The following is an 18791-nucleotide window of genomic DNA, read 5'->3' on the forward strand; positions in this document are numbered from 1 at the left end:
AAACCACGCCCTATGGACAGCCCCTGGACACGCCCCTCTCCTGGCAGCTGTCACCGCGAGCCGCCTGCTTATGCCAAGTTTCAAGATGGCGGCTTTAGCAGCAAGGGCACTGGGAGCAGCGGGCGGGCGGCGAGTCCTCCTCCTCCTCCATGGGAGACGGGGGCCGGGTGAGGAGGGGGACAGTCACCCCAACATTCCTCCTCCCCCCCCCCCCCCCAGCCCTGTCACCCCAACATTCCCCCCCCAGCCCTGTCACCCCAACATTCCTCCTCCCCAGCCCTGTCACCCCAACATTCCCCCCCTCCCCAGCCCTGTCACCCCAACATTCCCCCCCTCCCCAGCCCTGTCACCCCAACATTCCTCCCCCCCCAGCCCTGTCACCCCAACATTCCTCCCCCCCCTGCCCTGTCACCCCAACATTCCTCCTCCCCAGCCCTGTCACCCCAACATTCCTCCTCCCCAGCCCTGTCACCCCAACATTCCTCCCCCCCCAGCCCTGTCACCCCAACATTCCCCCCCTCCCCAGCCCTGTCACCCCAACATTCCTCCTCCCCAGCCCTGTCACCCCAACATTCCTCCCCCCCAGCCCTGTCACCCCAACATTCCTCCTCCCCAGCCCTGTCACCCCAACATTCCTCCTCCCCAGCCCTGTCACCCCAACATTCCCCCCCCAGCCCTGTCACCCCAACATTCCTCCTCCCCAGCCCTGTCACCCCAACATTCCCCCCCTCCCCAGCCCTGTCACCCCAACATTCCTCCTCCCCAGCCCTGTCACCCCAACATTCCTCCTCCCCAGCCCTGTCACCCCAACATTCCTCCTCCCCAGCCCTGTCACCCCAACATTCCTCCTCCCCAGCCCTGTCACCCCAACATTCCTCCCCCCCAGCCCTGTCACCCCAACATTCCTCCCCCCCAGCCCTGTCACCCCAACATTCCTCCTCCCCAGCCCTGTCACCCCAACATTCCTCCTCCCCAGCCCTGTCACCCCAACATTCCTCCTCCCCAGCCCTGTCACCCCAACATTCCTCCCCCCCAGCCCTGTCACCCCAACATTCCTCCCCCCCAGCCCTGTCACCCCAACATTCCTCCCCCCCAGCCCTGTCACCCCAACATTCCTCCCCCCCAGCCCTGTCACCCCAACATTCCTCCACCCCCAGCCCTGTCACCCCAACATTCCTCCCCCCCAGCCCTGTCACCCCAACATTCCTCCACCCCCAGCCCTGTCACCCCAACATTCCTCCACCCCCAGCCCTGTCACCCCAACATTCCTCCACCCCCAGCCCTGTCACCCCAACATTCCTCCACCCCCAGCCCTGTCACCCCAACATTCCTCCACCCCCAGCCCTGTCACCCCAACATTCCTCCACCCCCAGCCCTGTCACCCCAACATTCCTCCACCCCCAGCCCTGTCACCCCAACATTCCTCCACCCCCAGCCCTGTCACCCCAACATTCCTCCACCCCCAGCCCTGTCACCCCAACATTCCTCCTCCACCCCCAGCCCTGTCACCCCAACATTCCTCCTCCACCCCCAGCCCTGTCACCCCAACATTCCTCCTCCCCCCCAGCCCTGTCACCCCAACATTCCTCCTCCCCCCCCAGCCCTGTCACCCCAACATTCCTCCTCCCCCCCCAGCCCTGTCACCCCAACATTCCTCCCCCCCCCAGCCCTGTCACCCCAACATTCCTCCCCCCAGCCCTGTCACCCCAACATTCCTCCCCCCCCCCAGCCCTGTCACCCCAACATTCCTCCTCCCCCCCAGCCCTGTCACCCCAACATTCCTCCTCCCCCCCAGCCCTGTCACCCCAACATTCCTCCTCCCCCCAGCCCTGTCACCCCAACATTCCTCCTCCCCCCCAGGCCTGTCACCCCAACATTCCTCCCCCCAGCCCTGTCACCCCAACATTCCTCCTCCCCCCCCAGCCCTGTCACCCCAACACAGGGCTGGGGGGGAGGAACATTCCTCCCCCCAGCCCTGTCACCCCAACATTCCTCCCCCCAGCCCTGTCACCCCAACATTCCTCCCCCCAGCCCTGTCACCCCAACATTCCTCCCCCCAGCCCTGTCACCCCAACATTCCTCCCCCCAGCCCTGTCACCCCAACATTCCTCCCCCCAGCCCTGTCACCCCAACATTCCTCCCCCCAGCCCTGTCACCCCAACATTCCTCCCCCCCAGCCCTGTCACCCCAACATTCCTCCCCCCCAGCCCTGTCACCCCAACATTCCTCCTCCCCCCCAGCCCTGTCACCCCAACATTCCTCCTCCCCCCCAGCCCTGTCACCCCAACATTCCTCCCCCCCCAGCCCTGTCACCCCAACATTCCTCCCCCCCCCAGCCCTGTCACCCCAACATTCCTCCCCCCCAGCCCTGTCACCCCAACATTCCTCCCCCCCCCAGCCCTGTCACCCCAACATTCCTCCCCCCCAGCCCTGTCACCCCAACATTCCTCCTCCCCCCCAGCCCTGTCACCCCAACATTCCTCTCCCCCAGCCCTATCACCCCAACATTCCTCCCCCCCAGCCCTATCACCCCAACATTCCTCCCCCCAGCCCTATCACCCCAACATTCCTCACCTCCAGCCCTGTCACCCCAACATTCCTCCCCCCCCAGCCCTGTCACCCCAACATTGCCTTGGCACATATATTGATGGGTTGAGGTTGAAAAGTTGATGATTATTGATCAGGTATTTGGATTGTTCCTTTGCAGTTACTACACAGACATTTCTGGCCACATGCAGAACCGTTGGCAGCTCAGCTCAGAGATACCGGGAAGATCAGAAACAAACTCCTTTACCATCCTCGTCCACAAATGGAGAGACCATGGAGGAAGCTGGGAGAATCCAGCCGTCTTCTCCACATGGGTACGGAATGTATTGTGTTAACTGCCGCGCTCTGTATCTGTACCAGAGGGCATGGATGTCCATGTCTGTCTCAAACCACGAGGGCCCTGAACGCTCTGCCTGGTAAAATAAGAGTAATGGTATTTCTTGTTTCAGAGCCTAGTATGCCAGAGAGCTGCTTTTACCAGATATCTCCCAATCATGCAGTTTACATTATGGTCACCCTGCACACACACAGATCTGAGGGAGGTAACTAGGGAGGTAACTGTGCGGGAGAGGCGCTGCACTTGTTGGGTGAGTGTGGTTAGGCGGGAGCTGGTATCGTCCAGCATCTGTCCCCTCTCCACTTCTCCCATACGGCGGTTCAGGCAAAAGCTCCTCATTTGTTTGAGTATATTAAAGGAGCAGTCAACAGGAAGATTGTAAATAAATGACATCGCAGGGTTAAATACGCCTCTTGTGGCTGTCCGCGCATCTTATTTTACACCCCAATCATGCAGAAGGCACGTTAAGGAGCTGCATGGACTGGGTAACAAGGTTAAAGATTTAGGGATGTTGAACCTAGTGAAAAGATCATCAGGGTTTTATACCGAAGTGAGAATTTAAACAGAATTTTAATTCTAAGGCTGGAGTAGCCGAGCTGAAAGCATCGCTGGCTTACAGAATTATTCCAGTTCAGTGGATCTGGTCTTAAACTTGAAATTCCCATTGAGTTATTTCTTTAATAAATAGCTCTGCCTGTCCCCTTCACTTTGTAGCTTAAAGGTAATCTATAGGGTCAGGAACACAAACCCTATTGTGTTTAACCCACCATTTACGTGGCTTGCCTCCCCCCCCTCCCCTTAGCCCCCTTAACCCCCTTAAAAGCAATTCAAACTCTCATTATTTCCAGCTCCACCCCCCTGCTGACATCTTCCAAATTGTCGATTTGCGGAAAGCATTGGATTGGATACATTGGCAAGGGGCCGTTTGGCCAATCAGCACCTCCTTATAGAGATGCATTGAATCAATGCAGTTATATGAGGAAAATTCAGCGTCACATGCAGAGCGTGGAGACGCTGAACGGTAGTGATGCCTACTGTGCAGCACTGAGCCAGGAAGCATCTCCAGTAGCCATCTGAAGAGTGGCCACTTGGAGGTGTCCATAGGGGCAATGTAAACACTGTCTTTTTTTTTTATTTTTTTTTTTAAAGGCAGTGTTTGAATGAAAATGGCTTCAGGGAGGTACTACACTTACCAGAACTACATTAAGCTGTAGTTGTTCTGGTGACTATAGTGTCCCTTTAATACCATGGTTAGTAAAAATAGTGTGCAGCTCAGTGTTCCGAGATCCATCGATAATGACCGCGTGTCTTTAACTCCAGATACACAGAGCAGGGAGGCGAGGAGTCTGAGGGGTATGAGAGTGAGCAGCAGCTCCAGCAGCGGGTGCTAACAGCCGCACTATCGTTTGTTCCAGACTACGGCTGGTCTTCTGAGGCCATCGCTGAAGGAGCCAAGGTAAGGTCTGTCAGTGTGTTTACCTAGACTCTCAACCCAAACCAGTCAGTCAAAAACGTGTTCTGCAGATATTGTGCTATGATCATTACTGTGATCCGTGTACTAACCTTTAGGTCAAAATATCGGGAAGATATTGTGACACTGGGGATATTGGAGCGATCTTGCAAAGTACACACCGGGGATGTTGTAGGGAGATTGCCGAGTACACACCGGGGATGTTGTAGGGAGATTGCCGAGTACACACCGGGGATGTTGTAGGGAGATTGCCGAGTACACACCGGGGATGTTGTATGGAGATTGCCGAGTACACACCGGGGATGTTGTAGGGAGATTGCCGAGTACACACCGGGGATGTTGTAGGGAGATTGCCGAGTACACACCGGGGATGTTGTAGGGAGATTGCCGAGTACACACCGGGGATGTTGTAGGGAGATTGCCGAGTACACACCGGGGATGTTGGAGGGAGATTGCCGAGTACACACCGGGGATGTTGGAGGGAGATTGCAGAGTACACACCGGGGATGTTGGAGGGAGATTGCCGAGTACACACCGGGGATGTTGGAGGGAGATTGCCGAGTACACACCGGGGATGTTGGAGGGAGATTGCCGAGTACACGCCGGGGATGTTGGAGGGAGATTGCCGAGTACACGCCGGGGATGTTGGAGGGAGATAGCCGAGTACACGCCCGGGATGTTGGAGGGAGATAGCCGAGTACACGCCCGGGATGTTGGAGGGAGATAGCCGAGTACACGCCCGGGATGTTGGAGGGAGATAGCCGAGTACACGCCCGGGATGTTGGAGGGAGATAGCCGAGTACACGCCCGGGATGTTGGAGGGAGATAGCCGAGTACACGCCCGGGATGTTGGAGGGAGATAGCCGAGTACACGCCCGGGATGTTGGAGGGAGATAGCCGAGTACACGCCCGGGATGTTGGAGGGAGATAGCCGAGTACACGCCGGGGATGTTGGAGGGAGATTGCCGAGTACACGCCGGGGATGTTGGAGGGAGATTGCCGAGTACACGCCCGGGATGTTGGAGGGAGATTGCCGAGTACACGCCCGGGATGTTGGAGGGAGATAGCAGAGTACACGCCCGGGATGTTGGAGGGAGATAGCAGAGTACACGCCCGGGATGTTGGAGGGAGATAGCAGAGTACACGCCCGGGATGTTGGAGGGAGATAGCCGAGTACACGCCCGGGATGTTGGAGGGAGATAGCCGAGTACACGCCCGGGATGTTGGAGGGAGATAGCCGAGTACACGCCCGGGATGTTGGAGGGAGATAGCCGAGTACACGCCCGGGATGTTGGAGGGAGATAGCCGAGTACACGCCCGGGATGTTGGAGGGAGATAGCCGAGTACACGCCCGGGATGTTGGAGGGAGATAGCCGAGTACACGCCCGGGATGTTGGAGGGAGATAGCCGAGTACACGCCCGGGATGTTGGAGGGAGATAGCCGAGTACACGCCCGGGATGTTGGAGGGAGATAGCCGAGTACACGCCCGGGATGTTGGAGGGAGATAGCCGAGTACACGCCCGGGATGTTGGAGGGAGATAGCCGAGTACACGCCCGGGATGTTGGAGGGAGATAGCCGAGTACACGCCCGGGATGTTGGAGGGAGATAGCCGAGTACACGCCCGGGATGTTGGAGGGAGATAGCAGAGTACACGCCGGGGATGCCCCGCTCTGTATGGACAGGTATTGAGATACTGAAAGCTACACTAGTTATATGCACCTTCAAACTGTTTCTATTAGATATGTTAATACTGTATCTACAGATGTGATTTTTCTCTCTAGTTTTACTTGGTGAGGTTGGGGTGCACACCCAGTGTGGGATGTTTTGTGCGTTGCAGAGTATGCATACCCATTCTCTCTCTCTCTCCCTGCAGTCATTGGACCTGTCTGCAGCAGCGGCTGGAATGTTTGAGGATGGGGGCAGTGAGCTGGTTCTGCACTTTGTGTCTCAGTGTAATCAGCGCCTGGCGGACATCTTGGAAGAGGAACACAAGCTCGTGCAGCTGGGCAGTGCTGAGTGAGTTACGCATACTGAGCGAGCGACACTGAGTGTGCCTGGCCTCCCACTCACATACTGAGTGAGCTACACTGAGTGTGCCTGGCCTCCCACTCACATACTGAGCGAGCTACACTGAGTGTGCCTGGCCTCCCACTCACATACTGAGCGAGCTACACTGAGTGTGCCTGGCCTCCCACTCACATACTGAGCGAGCTACACTGAGTGTGCCTGGCCTCCCACTCACATACTGAGCGAGCTACACTGAGTGTGCCTGGCCTCCCACTCACATACTGAGCGAGCTACACTGAGTGTGCCTGGCCTCCCACTCACATACTGAGCGAGCTACACTGAGTGTGCCTGGCCTCCCACTCACATAGTCACGTAGAGATTATGGATTACCTCTAAACTATTTATCGAAGGATAGATCTCCCCTTTACTGTCACTAAATTATTGTGAATTGCCATGTGGCTCGAGATGACAATGTGTTGCATTCCAGATGACAATGATAATAGCATTTGGCCAGGTTGCTTGGTATAGAGGAGATTACAAAGGACACCCCATTGTGTCAGGCTTTTTGCTTTAATTGCTTACAAACTCCCTCTTTATCAGAGATATGCAGCCTTTTCCACATGAGGCCTGCTGCCATGTCTGTAAATGGACTTGGGTTGTCTTCATTCATGTAGTTAAGAAAATGCAGGTAACAGTAGAGCACTCCCTAAACTTCTATCCTTATAGCCAGATGTAGGATTGCCGTTTAGAAGTATACCAAACTAGGAGATACACGTATTCTCATTCAAACATACATACATGATTTTATGTATTTATTAAGAGTTCCATGCAGGCGTCCCATCACAGCAGCCAGGACTCTAAAGAGCACACAATGGATCTGTGCAAGTCGGAAGGTATCTACTCTGCTGTTATCAAACTGCCCAAAGCGTGGGGCTGCCGTAAACTCCAGCTGGTCATATCTGGACCTGATGCCAATTATTTTATAATGGGCATTTGCAGGCTGCTAAATTGCAACAGGCGGATCTCATAAGGCGTTTCTGTAGGTGCTAAATCCTGCTCTATATGGATCTGTTAACAAAGTCTTTAATACATATTTTTCTTTGTTATAGATTATGAATGTTTCAGAACTAAACAAAGCCTTTGTGTTTTATAGGCTGCTTATGGTTTTAAGTATTCTTGTTCAAACATTGATATATTCCTCCACCCCCCTCGACCATTGTGTTTGCACCATAATTCAATGTCACACATTTAGTGAGCTGATCTCTTATGGCAGGAAGAAGCCAACAGATCAGTTCCTGAGGGATGCAGTTGAAACCCGCCTCAGGATGCATATCCCATACATAGGACAGTGGCCTCAGGTATCCTTTCTACCACTTCTTCTTGTTCCACCACCCATCCCATCCTATCATCCAACCATTCTGTCTGCACCGTATAATCCATCCATTCTATCTCAGCCAGCCATCCCACCTTATAATTCAACCATTCTGTATGCAGCACCCATCCCACCACATCATCAAACCATTCTGTATGCAGCACCCATCCCACTTTATTATTTAACCATTCTGTCTGCACCACCCATCCCATCCTATCATCCATCCATTCTATCTCCACCACTCATCCCACCTTATCATCTAACCATTCTGTCTGCTCCACATCATCAAACCATTCTGTATGCAGCACCCATCCCACCTTATTATTTAACCATTCTGTCTGCACCACGTCATCAAACCATTCTGTATGCAGCACCCATCCCACCTTATTAACCATGCTGTCTCCACCACCGATCCCACCTTATCATCCATCCATTCTGTGTCCACCACCCATCCCACTTTATCATCCAACCAATCTCTCTGCACCACTGACCCCACCTGATCATCCCACCATCCTGTCTGTACATATCCTCTGACCTATGCTTTCTCCCCCCCATCCCATCTTTTCACCAAACTGTAATCTCTCTATCCTATCTTCCCACCCAACCCTTCTCGTTCTCAATCATCCAGCATTTTTGTGTCCACTCCTTCCTACCTTCTCATTTAATCTTTCTTTTTCTCCCTTCCATCTTATCCTCTAATCACCACTCTTTCAGGCACTCGGGCTTCTGCTGCTCCCAAATAACATTCCTTCCAGTCTAAAGCTCCTTACAGGAATGGTGGATGATATTTGGCACTACGCTGGCGACCAGTCTACGGATGTGAGTTTGTGTTTTTGAACATAACAGTTCTCTCTGGGAATGATCTGCTATTCAGCTCTTTCCTTTGTGAGTTAGATCAGTTTGCAATAAATCGATACAAGCTTTGTTCTGGAATATTGCTGATATAAACACATCTCATTCTGTCTGCTTCTAAAATTGGCTAATTGTCTCCATCCAACAGGTCAGCTGGTATACACGCCGGGCAGTACTCGCAGGAATATATAACACTACTGAGCTAGTAATGTTGCAAGATTCCTCCCCGGATTTTGTGGACACGTGGACATTTCTAAAGAACCGTGTGTCAGAGGCCATGTTGATGGGCAAATCTGTAAAACAGGTATGGAGGCAACTATTCTAACTGTACATGTACCGCAGCCAGCTGCCAGCACAGCCTGTAACACAGCCAGGGGAATGTTTTTTATAGAATTATTAGAGTCATCAAATTGTTTTTTGGTGTTTGCTTACATTTGCTGTTATATAGAGACTTCCCATTAATAACTTTATCATTACTGTAAGAAAATAATTGGATTTCTTCTCTGGTATCTGCTGACTTTAGATGACATCCACTGGAGAAGCCGTGATCCAGGGACTGATGGGAGCTGCTGTTACTGTGAGTAAACCCTTCCCTAACTGATAAAAACAATTGGCAGTACTGTCAATAGTTACATAGGCTGAAAAGTACAAAATGGCAGTCCGATATCTCCTTGGATCAAGACGCTATTATCCCACATATTAAAACCACCTCTTCAGGCAGACAATTCCACATCCTTATTGTTCTTACTGTAAAAAAAACTTTCCTTTTGCCTTAGACTAAATCTCCTTTCTTCCAGTCTAAACGCATGGCCTCGTGTCCTGTGTATAGCCCTGTTTATGTATAGATTTCCAGATAATGGTTTGTACTGGCCCCGAATATATTTGGATAATGCAGGGTTTCCCAATTAATTTTTCCCTTGGAACCCTTTGACATGGTATAGCAAAACTTTGGAACCCCCACAAAAAATGTGTGCCATAGAGTAGCGCAGCGGAAACCTTTTAATGAGCAGAGTGTAATGTTGTCTTTTGCTGGCAAATTCTGTTTACATCTGGTTTCATTGTTGACAATTGTATTTGCATGTTTGCAGTGGCGTCAAGTCGGTTTCGATACTTTGTTTTTGTTGCAGAGTAAAGCGAGAATCCAGTTTCACATAAGTATGTGCTAGCGAATGGCAACAGAACTTTGATTGCCCGCTTAGACAATTCTGGGTATTCTTCGTGTAAATCACCCCAACAAGCAATAAGAGAAACTTCCTTACATTTTTGGCTTAGTTGACTATCAGAAGTTCTATCGATCGGATTCTCAAAATCTACATCAGAAAAATAGGCTGGCTTGTCTTTTATGAATGGATTTCGAACCCAGCCATTAAATATAAAATACAGATTAATCAATGTGATTAAATGGCGAAGATGATCTACAATTTCATTGAGAATTTCATCTTCAAGTTCAATTTCTGATTCTTCAAGAAAATCTTTAAGTGTTGGCAAAGCGTTAAAATTATTTTGCTCAACAGATGAGGTCCAAAACTGCAGCTTACGAGACGGTGAAAATATTTTATCTCCTGCATTAAAAATATTAGTGTTTTTTCCCTTGGACTGATAAACATACGTCACTTAATTTTGTGAATATGTCTGCAAGATATGCTACTTTGGATAACCACAGAGTGTTTGTTAATCGATCAGATAATCCAGATTTATGATCCTGGAAATATGCAAACATTCTAACAAGGGCTTTACCTCGTGATAGCCAACGGACGTCTGAATGCAAAAGCAGAGCAGAGTGGTGACTACCCATAGCTTCACATATTATTTTAACCCCTTAAGGACCAAACTTCTGGAATAAAAGGGAATCATGACGTGTCACACATGTCATGTGTCCTTAAGGGGTTAAATAGTCGTGACTGTAATGGTCGACTTTTTATAAAATTAATAATCTGGACCGATTCGTCTCGCACAGTTTTAAGTGAGATTGGAATATGTTTAGCTACCAGTGCATGTCTGTGAAGAACACGGTGAGAAATGGGGCTGTTTTTTGCTACATTTCCTATTAGTGTCACAGCGCCTGCCACTTTCCCAGCCATTGCTTTGGCGCCATCGCTGCTCACATCTACACATTTGTCCCAATGTATACTGTGTGTGCTCATGAACTTCTGGATACAGTTAAAGATGTTCACACCAGTTGTATGAGTTTTCAAAGTTTCACAGAGAAGGAAGTCTTCTTCAATCTGTTTTAAAATTATATCTAACAAAAACCAACAAAAGAAGCCTCTGTGGCTTTTTCATTAGCATTTTGAAATTGTTTGCACATAAATTGTTTACTCTTCTGATACTCATTTAGCTTTCGTTTAAAAAGGCAATGTCTTTATCTTTGTACTCTGCGTGGTTTTGCTCAAAGTGACGATGTAATCTAGCAGGTGCTAACGAACGGTTTGGCAATATTTTATTGCAAAGTACGCATTGTGCTTCAGGAAAATCTTCATTTCTGGCACTTGTGAATCCAAATGACAAGAAGCTATCATCATATTTTCTTTTCTTTGTTTAAGAAGAAGATTGGCCAGCATTGCGTGCTTTTCTTTTTTTTTATTGACTTGTCACTTGTCTCTGCTATTTGAGGAACAGAAGGTACAAACCATTTCGGGCGTGTTTTCTGGATATTTAGTTGTATCTTCTTTCTCAGTTTCTATAAGTGCCTGAAAGGACCTCACAATCACATGGCCGGGATAGCTGGCTGCAGCAATGCCAGCAGGGGGACTAACTGTAATGACAGTCCCCCTGCTGGCTGGAAATCAAATTAAAATAAGTTAAATCAGTGTTAAAAAAATATATATACTTAGATCATATATATATATATATATATATACACACATACACTGTCTAGGTGTATTTTAATATTAATATCAAATTACACGTAGACTGATACTGATTAAATATATATATATATATATATATATATATACTTATTGTTATATATATTTATATATAATATAAAAAAAATATGTAAATACGTAAAAAAATAAAAAAATAAAATATATAGATGTTTTATTTCGTTATAACTGTATTGTGATATTAATATATATATTTATCAAAATAATATATATCTATATACATAAATATATACGTATATATCACTATATATATATATATATATATATATATCTATATACATAAATATATACGTATATATCACTATATATATATATATATATATATATACCTATATATAAATAAAAATATTTTTAAAAAATTATGTATATATACACGTGTGTGTGTGTGTGTGTGTGTGTGTATATATATATATATATATATATATACACACACACATATTAATTCTACATATATATTTATGTAATAATTTTACATAATTAGGTATCCTAATTAATTACAATTAGCGGGACCTGCCTGACAACCCATGCCGAAAGTATAGGGAATTTAATTTGCTAGCACTATATTTAACCCTATAACTTTCCAAGACACTATAAAACCTGTACATGGGGGGTACTGTTTTACTCGGGAGACTTCGCTGAACACAAATATTAGTGTTTCAAAACAGTAAAATGTATTACAACGATGATATCGCCAGTAAAAGTGACGTTTTTTTTGCATTTTTCACGCACAAACAGCACTTACACGGACGATATTATTGCTGCGATACTTTTTACTGTTTTGAAACACAAATATTTGTGTTCAGCGAAGTCTCCCGAGTACAACAGTACCCCTCATGTACAGGTTTTATGGTGTTTTCAAAAATTACAGCGTCAAATATAAGGCTTGTGTTTCATTTTTTTCACATTAAAATTCGCCAGATTGCTTACGTTGCCTTTATGACCCTATGGTAGCCCAAGAATGAAAATTACCCCTATGATGGCATACCATTTGCAATAGTAGACAACCAAAGGTATTGCAAATGGGGTATGTCCAGTCTTTTTTAGTAGCCACTTAGTCACAAACACTGGCCAAAATTGGCGTTTTTTGCATTTTTCACACACAAACAAATACTAACGCTAACTTTGGCCAGTGTTAGTGACCAAATGGCTACTAAAAAAGACTGGACATACCCCATTTGCAATACCTTGGGTCGTCTACTATTGCAAATGGTATGCCATTATGGATATAAATTTATTTCCTGGGCTACTATACAGTCTCAAAGGCAACGTAACCAATCTGGCGAATTTCAATTTCAAATGTAACACGCTATATTTGACCCTGTAACTTCCCAAAACGCCATAAAACCTGTACATAGGGGGTACTGTTTTACACGTGAGACTTTGCTGAATACAAATATGTGTATTTTATTGCAGTAAAAGCAAACAGTATTATGACATGGACAGTTAAAATGTCATGTAGAACTAAAAAAAATCTTATTTTCTCCCAATTTTTTCATATTAAATTATGTTTCATAGCTAAATATTTGATATTAAATGAAAGCCCTGTTTCCCCTGAATAAAATGATATATAATAAGGGGGGGTGCATTTAATATGAAAGAGGTGAATTACGGTTGGACGGACATATAGCGCAAATGCCAGGTTTTGTTTACATTTTGTTTCGTTCACAACTTGTACATTTGGCTGCGGTCTTAAGGGGTTAATTGGACTTTATTTTTATTCATCTTTTATCACTATTTTTTAATCTGATTCTATTGGACCATTAAGGTGTCTGAACTATTTATTCATTTTTCACAGTCTTTGTGTTAACACATTTCCATTCGATTTTTAAGGATTTACTCTTATTTAACCTATTAAGCCCATTTTGTGTTGGCAACGCACTGTTTAGTTTAAGATTCCCCCTGGATAAAGGGTTTCTGATACAAGGCTGCCACCTGGTGACACACGTAATAGTACTTTGAATGTTTTCATTTTGTATTGCTCATACATTTATCAATCTTGTGTTGCTTTTTAACAGATGATTTTCGAGCTGTTATTTTATGTTTTAATTCTGCTTATATTATGTTTACTAGTTTTTAGCACCTGGTAAGAGATCTCCTAGTACGTGTAGGCTTTTCTACCTACTACTATTCACTTATTTCTCTTAGCTTTCATGGGGGCTTCCCTTTACTAGTAGAGATCTCCTACCTGTCTCCTTCTATCCTTATTGTTTCCATTTTTCCACTCCCTAGGGCTAGTGTATTCTGCCCATCACTCATAATCTTATAACCTATGTCAAAAAACGAAAAAAGCTCTGCCCCAAGACAAGTCATTTTTACCTGGTGGTAGAAGTAGGTCCGATTTTTGGTAAGCATTCCTGATGCCAAGAAGGTTGGAGGCAGAATCCTACATTTGAAGCTCTTGCTTCACCCGCAGAATTCGACCCGACTGCTTCTTGGTCATCTTTTAGCACCTTTTGTCAGGCATTTCAGGCTAGAGGTACGCTCTTCCTCTAAAATTGCGTTAGGGCTTAAGGTACTACAAGCTGTTGAGGCATAAGCCCCATCCGGTTGGGGATCTTGCTATATCCCATACGTACTGCCACCATATGTCAGAAAAACCAGAAAGTTTTACTCACCATAAAATTTGTTTCTTAATATGGTGGCAGTACAAATCTACCTCCCTCTGAATTCTAAATTTTGCTTGCGATGTATGGCGTGGGTGTTTATTCTTGCTACAACTGAGGTGGGTTTGCCTTTTATAGGGTAAAGGGGGAGGGGATTTTTCTTAATTCCTATCTTTCAGATGCTTGTCCCAATTAGGAAGCACAACCCATACGTACTGCCCCCATGTTAAGAAAAAAGGAATTTAGTTGTTTAGTTTTTTTTTCATTTTACAAAAGTAGATTTCAATAGAAATTATCACTTTTATAAATTAACCTTGTTACACTTGGTTGCCAATTAGACAACCTGTCCTGTTACTTCCTGGTAGTTTAGCTCAGTGGCGATAAACCAAAGAGGCAGCAATTGCCCAGAACACCTGTCTGGCAAAGACTTCTCATTGAGCTGCATTGGGAGTCTGTGATTGGACAGTCACAGAAAGTCTGGGCGGGGTTAGAAGGGGAGGGCTTGCAAAGGCTTTTGCAAGTTTTTTTGTTTTTTTTTAGATTAACCCTAAATGAAAACACGCAGACTTAAATGCATGTATGTCTTTTACTTTGGGTATATTTACTAAACAGTAGTTTTATATATTTATGTGGGCAGTGGAGTGGCCCTTAAAATGGTTAACACCCAAGAGTGGAACATTATGTGTACCTTTTCTTTAGCCAAAGTCAAACTTGTCATTGGTAAGTGGAATTAAACATTGCATTTTCACTTCTCATGCCTAACTAGATATAGCATTTCTTTATTTGAAGATGATTGATTGACAATGTCCCTGGTATATCTTTCCAACCAGTCACAGTAATTCTTCTGTTTTATAGCTGAAGAATCTAACAGGATTGAACCAGCGCCGGTGAACGTCTGTGCGCGCTCACCCAGGATTCTCTTGTCTGCTGCTGGTGTAAGGAATGTGCATATTGCTGTGTGTAATAAAGATATCATACGCCTAATGTCTTGTGAATGTCCATGGGTCACATTTAGGTAGTGTATTCAGCCAGTGCCTGCTCTGGGAAGAATTCAAGTAGGCAGGGGAGATACAGATATATCAAATCAGATAGATATGTGAGTGATGCTAATGCTGGCTATAGATTATATCACTAGGACAATGCAGTCTCACCACTGTTGACCTGCTCTAGGGATCCATGTTGTATAGACAATGATCTATGACTTATGCAGGGTTATTCACTGGCCTTACAAAGTCTGACCAAAACCAGTCCAGAAACACTCCATTGCAACTGCATAATGTGCACATTATTTCAATTTTTATCCATGTCTGCATTTTGCAATACAATCTCCGATTAAGATTGAGTGTAGACTTCCACTGGGGAGCCTCCGGGATACGGACGGTTTTCTGGGATATGTCAGGCTGTGTACAAGGAATGGTGTGACGCGGTTGTGAACGGGGGCACTGCCTCATGGGCTGGTGCTGAAGACAAGTGACTACTCCGTCCCTTCCTATCCTTTACCCTTCCCTCCCCCCCTTCTGGTCCCTCTTTTCTGTACCCTTCTCTATCCCCACTTTCCTCTATCTGTACTGTTATTTTCTCTCACTTTCCTTTCTTTCTTAACCATCTGAACGGCTTCGAATTCGCATTTATCTCTACCTTGGCCTGGGCCTTGTCCTGTCTGGTGGGGGTCGCTATTATCTAGAGATACTCTTAGGTATACGCAATTATATCGACAAGCGTCCCCCCCGGCGGGGCTGTAAGAGGTCCTCATGTAATCTGAAAGATGTGTGATTATGTATGCTTATCAACAAGATATGCCTCCTATACTAAAGCCATTCATGTTCTTTTTGAATTTTATGTAAATGGTAAATTGGAGAGATACCGTACACACATATTGACATTTCGTGGCTAGTGTGCCGAAGACATCGACAAAGCTACGATTAACATATGTTTTACCTTGTATAAAGTGTTCTCTACGCATACTAGATCATGCCAATGTCTCAACAATGCGATGTGTATCAATGTATTTCGTGCAAACGGTGTTTCACCTTGTTATAAATAAAGAATTTAAAAAAAAAAGTGAGTGTAGACCGCATATCACTCTGGATGCAACCTGGAATCAAATGAATGAAACACCCAACCGAATGCTCCAATCCAACACCGAAAATGCAAACACCCAACCGAGTGCTCCAATCCAACACCGAAAATGCAAACACTCAACCGAATGCTCCAATCCAACACCGAAAATGCAAACACCCAACCGAATGCTCCAATCCAACACCGAAAATGCAAACACCCAACCGAATGCTGCAATCCAACACCGAAAATGCAAACACCCAACCGAATGCTGCAATCCAACACCGAAAAAGCAAACACCCAACCGAGTGCTCCAATCCAACACTGAAAATGCAAACACTCAACCGAATGCTCCAATCCAACACCGAAAATGCAAACACCCAACCGAATGCTGCAATCCAACACCGAAAAAGCAAACACCCAACCGAGTGCTCCAATCCAACACTGAAAATGCAAACACTCAACCGAATGCTCCAATCCAACACCGAAAATGCAAACACCCAACCAAATGCTCCAATCCGAACCCAATATGGAAACACCCAACTGAGTGCACCAATTCACCCAAAATGGAATACCAACCTGCAACTGAGGATCTAATTTGACAGAAATGGAAAATGTCTGCCTGTAAATTCAGTCAAGCTGCAGTAAGGGAAGTGTTGTGACTGAGGATAATGGGGATCTCTGTGTGTTTAGAGGGACGGTGAGGGAGGATAACGGGGGCTCTGTGTGTTAGAGGGGCTATGAGGGAGGGTAATAGGGGTCTCTGGGTGGATTTAGGATATGAGGGAGGATAACGGGGGCTCTGTGTGTTAGAGGGGCTGTGAGGGAGGGTAATAGGGGTCTCTGGGTGGGTTTAGGATATGAGGGGTCTCTGGGTGGATTTAGGATATGAGGGAGGATAATGGGGGGATCTGGGTGGATTTAGGATATGAGGGAGGGTAATGGGGGGCTCTGGGTGGGTTTAGGATATGAGGGAGGTTAATGGGGGGGTTCTGGGTGGGTTTAGGATATGAGGGGGCTCTGGGTGGGTTTAGAATATGAGGGAGGATAATGGGGGTCTCTGGTGGGTTTAGGATATAATGGAGGTCTCTGGGTGGATTTAGGATAGAGGGGGGGCTCTGGGTGGGTTTAGGATATGAGGGAGGATAATGGGGTCACTGGGTGGGTTTAGGATATGAGGGAGGATAATGGGGGGCTCTGGGTGGGTTAGGATATGAGGGAGGGTAATGGGGGGCTCTGGGTGGGTTTAGGATATGAGGGAGGATAATGGGGGTCTCTGGGTGGGTTTGGGATATGAGGGAGGATAATGGAGGTCTCTGGGTGGGTTTAGGATCTGAGGGAGGATTTTGGGGAGGGGGGCTATAGGTTATATTGTGAAGGGGTTGAGTGTATTGGGGGTGAGAGGATTTGGGGGGGCTCAGGATTTTGGGGGGCTCAACATTTGGGGAGGGGGGGCTATAGGTTATATTGTGAAGGGGTTGAGTGTATTGGGGTGAGAGGATTTGGGGGGGCTCAGCATTTGGGGAGGGGGGGCTATAGGTTATATTGTGAAGGGGGTGAGTGTATTGGGGTGAGAGGATTTGGGGGGGGGGCTCAGCATTTGGGGAGGGGGGGCTATAGGTTATATTGTGAAGGGGGTGAGTGTATTGGGGTGAGAGGATTTGGGGGGGCTCAGCATTTGGGGAGGGGGGGCTATAGGTTATATTGTGAAGGGGGTGAGTGTATTGGGGTGAGAGGATTTGGGGGGGGCTCAGCATTTGGGGAGGGGGGGCTATAGGTTATATTGTGAAGGGGGTGAGTGTATTGGGGTGAGAGGATTTTGGGGGGGCTCAGCATTTGGGGAGGGGGGCTATAGGTTATATTGTGAAGGGGGTGAGTGTATTGGGGTGAGAGGATTTGGGGGGGGGCTCAGCATTTGGGGAGGGGGGGCTATAGGTTATATTGTGAAGGGGGTGAGTGTATTGGGGTGAGAGGATTTGGGGGGGGCTCAGCATTTGGGGAGGGGGGCTATAGGTTATATTGTGAAGGGGGTGAGTGTATTGGGGTGAGAGGATTTGGGGGGGGGGCTCAGCATTTGGGGAGGGGGGGCTATAGGTTATATTGTGAAGGGGGTGAGTGTATTGGGGTGAGAGGATTTGGGGGGGGCTCAGCATTTGGGGAGGGGGGCTATAGGTTATATTGTGAAGGGGGTGAGTGTATTGGGGGTGAGAGGATTTGGGGGGGGCTCAGGATTTGGGGAGGGGGGCTATAGGTTATATTGTGAAGGGGGTGAGTGTATTGGGGGTGAGAGGATGGAGGGGGCTCAGGATTTGGGGAGGGGGGGCTATAGGTTATATTGTGAAGGGGGTGAGTGTATTGGGGTGAGAGGATTTGGGGGGGCTCAGCATTTGGGGAGGGGGGGCTATAGGTTATATTGTGAAGGGGGTGAGTGTATTGGGGTGAGAGGATGGAGGGGGCTCAGGATTTGGGGAGGGGGGGCTATAGGTTATATTGTGAAGGGGGTGAGTGTATTGGGGTGAGAGGATGGAGGGGGCTCAGGATTTGGGGAGGGGGGGCTATAGGTTATATTGTGAAGGGGGTGAGTGTATTGGGGGTGAGAGGATGGAGGGGGCTCAGCATTTGGGGAGGGGGGCTATAGGTTATATTGTGAAGGGGGT

General features: G+C 47.2%; 1 protein-coding gene across 1 annotated transcript; it reads left to right on the top strand.

Annotated features, from left to right (window-relative positions):
- Positions 1-23: 23 nt before the first annotated feature.
- COQ9 (coenzyme Q9) lies at positions 24-15060 on the top strand. The gene is made up of 9 exons (XM_063438179.1): positions 24-167; positions 2708-2861; positions 4205-4340; positions 6231-6373; positions 7638-7722; positions 8451-8555; positions 8737-8892; positions 9112-9165; positions 14932-15060. Exons 1-9 carry the CDS (start codon positions 71-73, stop codon positions 14965-14967), a joined length of 966 nt encoding a protein of 321 aa, XP_063294249.1. The 5' UTR covers positions 24-70; the 3' UTR covers positions 14968-15060.
- Positions 15061-18791: the final 3731 nt, after the last annotated feature.

Source organism: Pelobates fuscus, chromosome 12 (assembly GCF_036172605.1).
Source record: "Pelobates fuscus isolate aPelFus1 chromosome 12, aPelFus1.pri, whole genome shotgun sequence".
Classification (NCBI taxonomy): domain Eukaryota; kingdom Metazoa; phylum Chordata; class Amphibia; order Anura; family Pelobatidae; genus Pelobates; species Pelobates fuscus.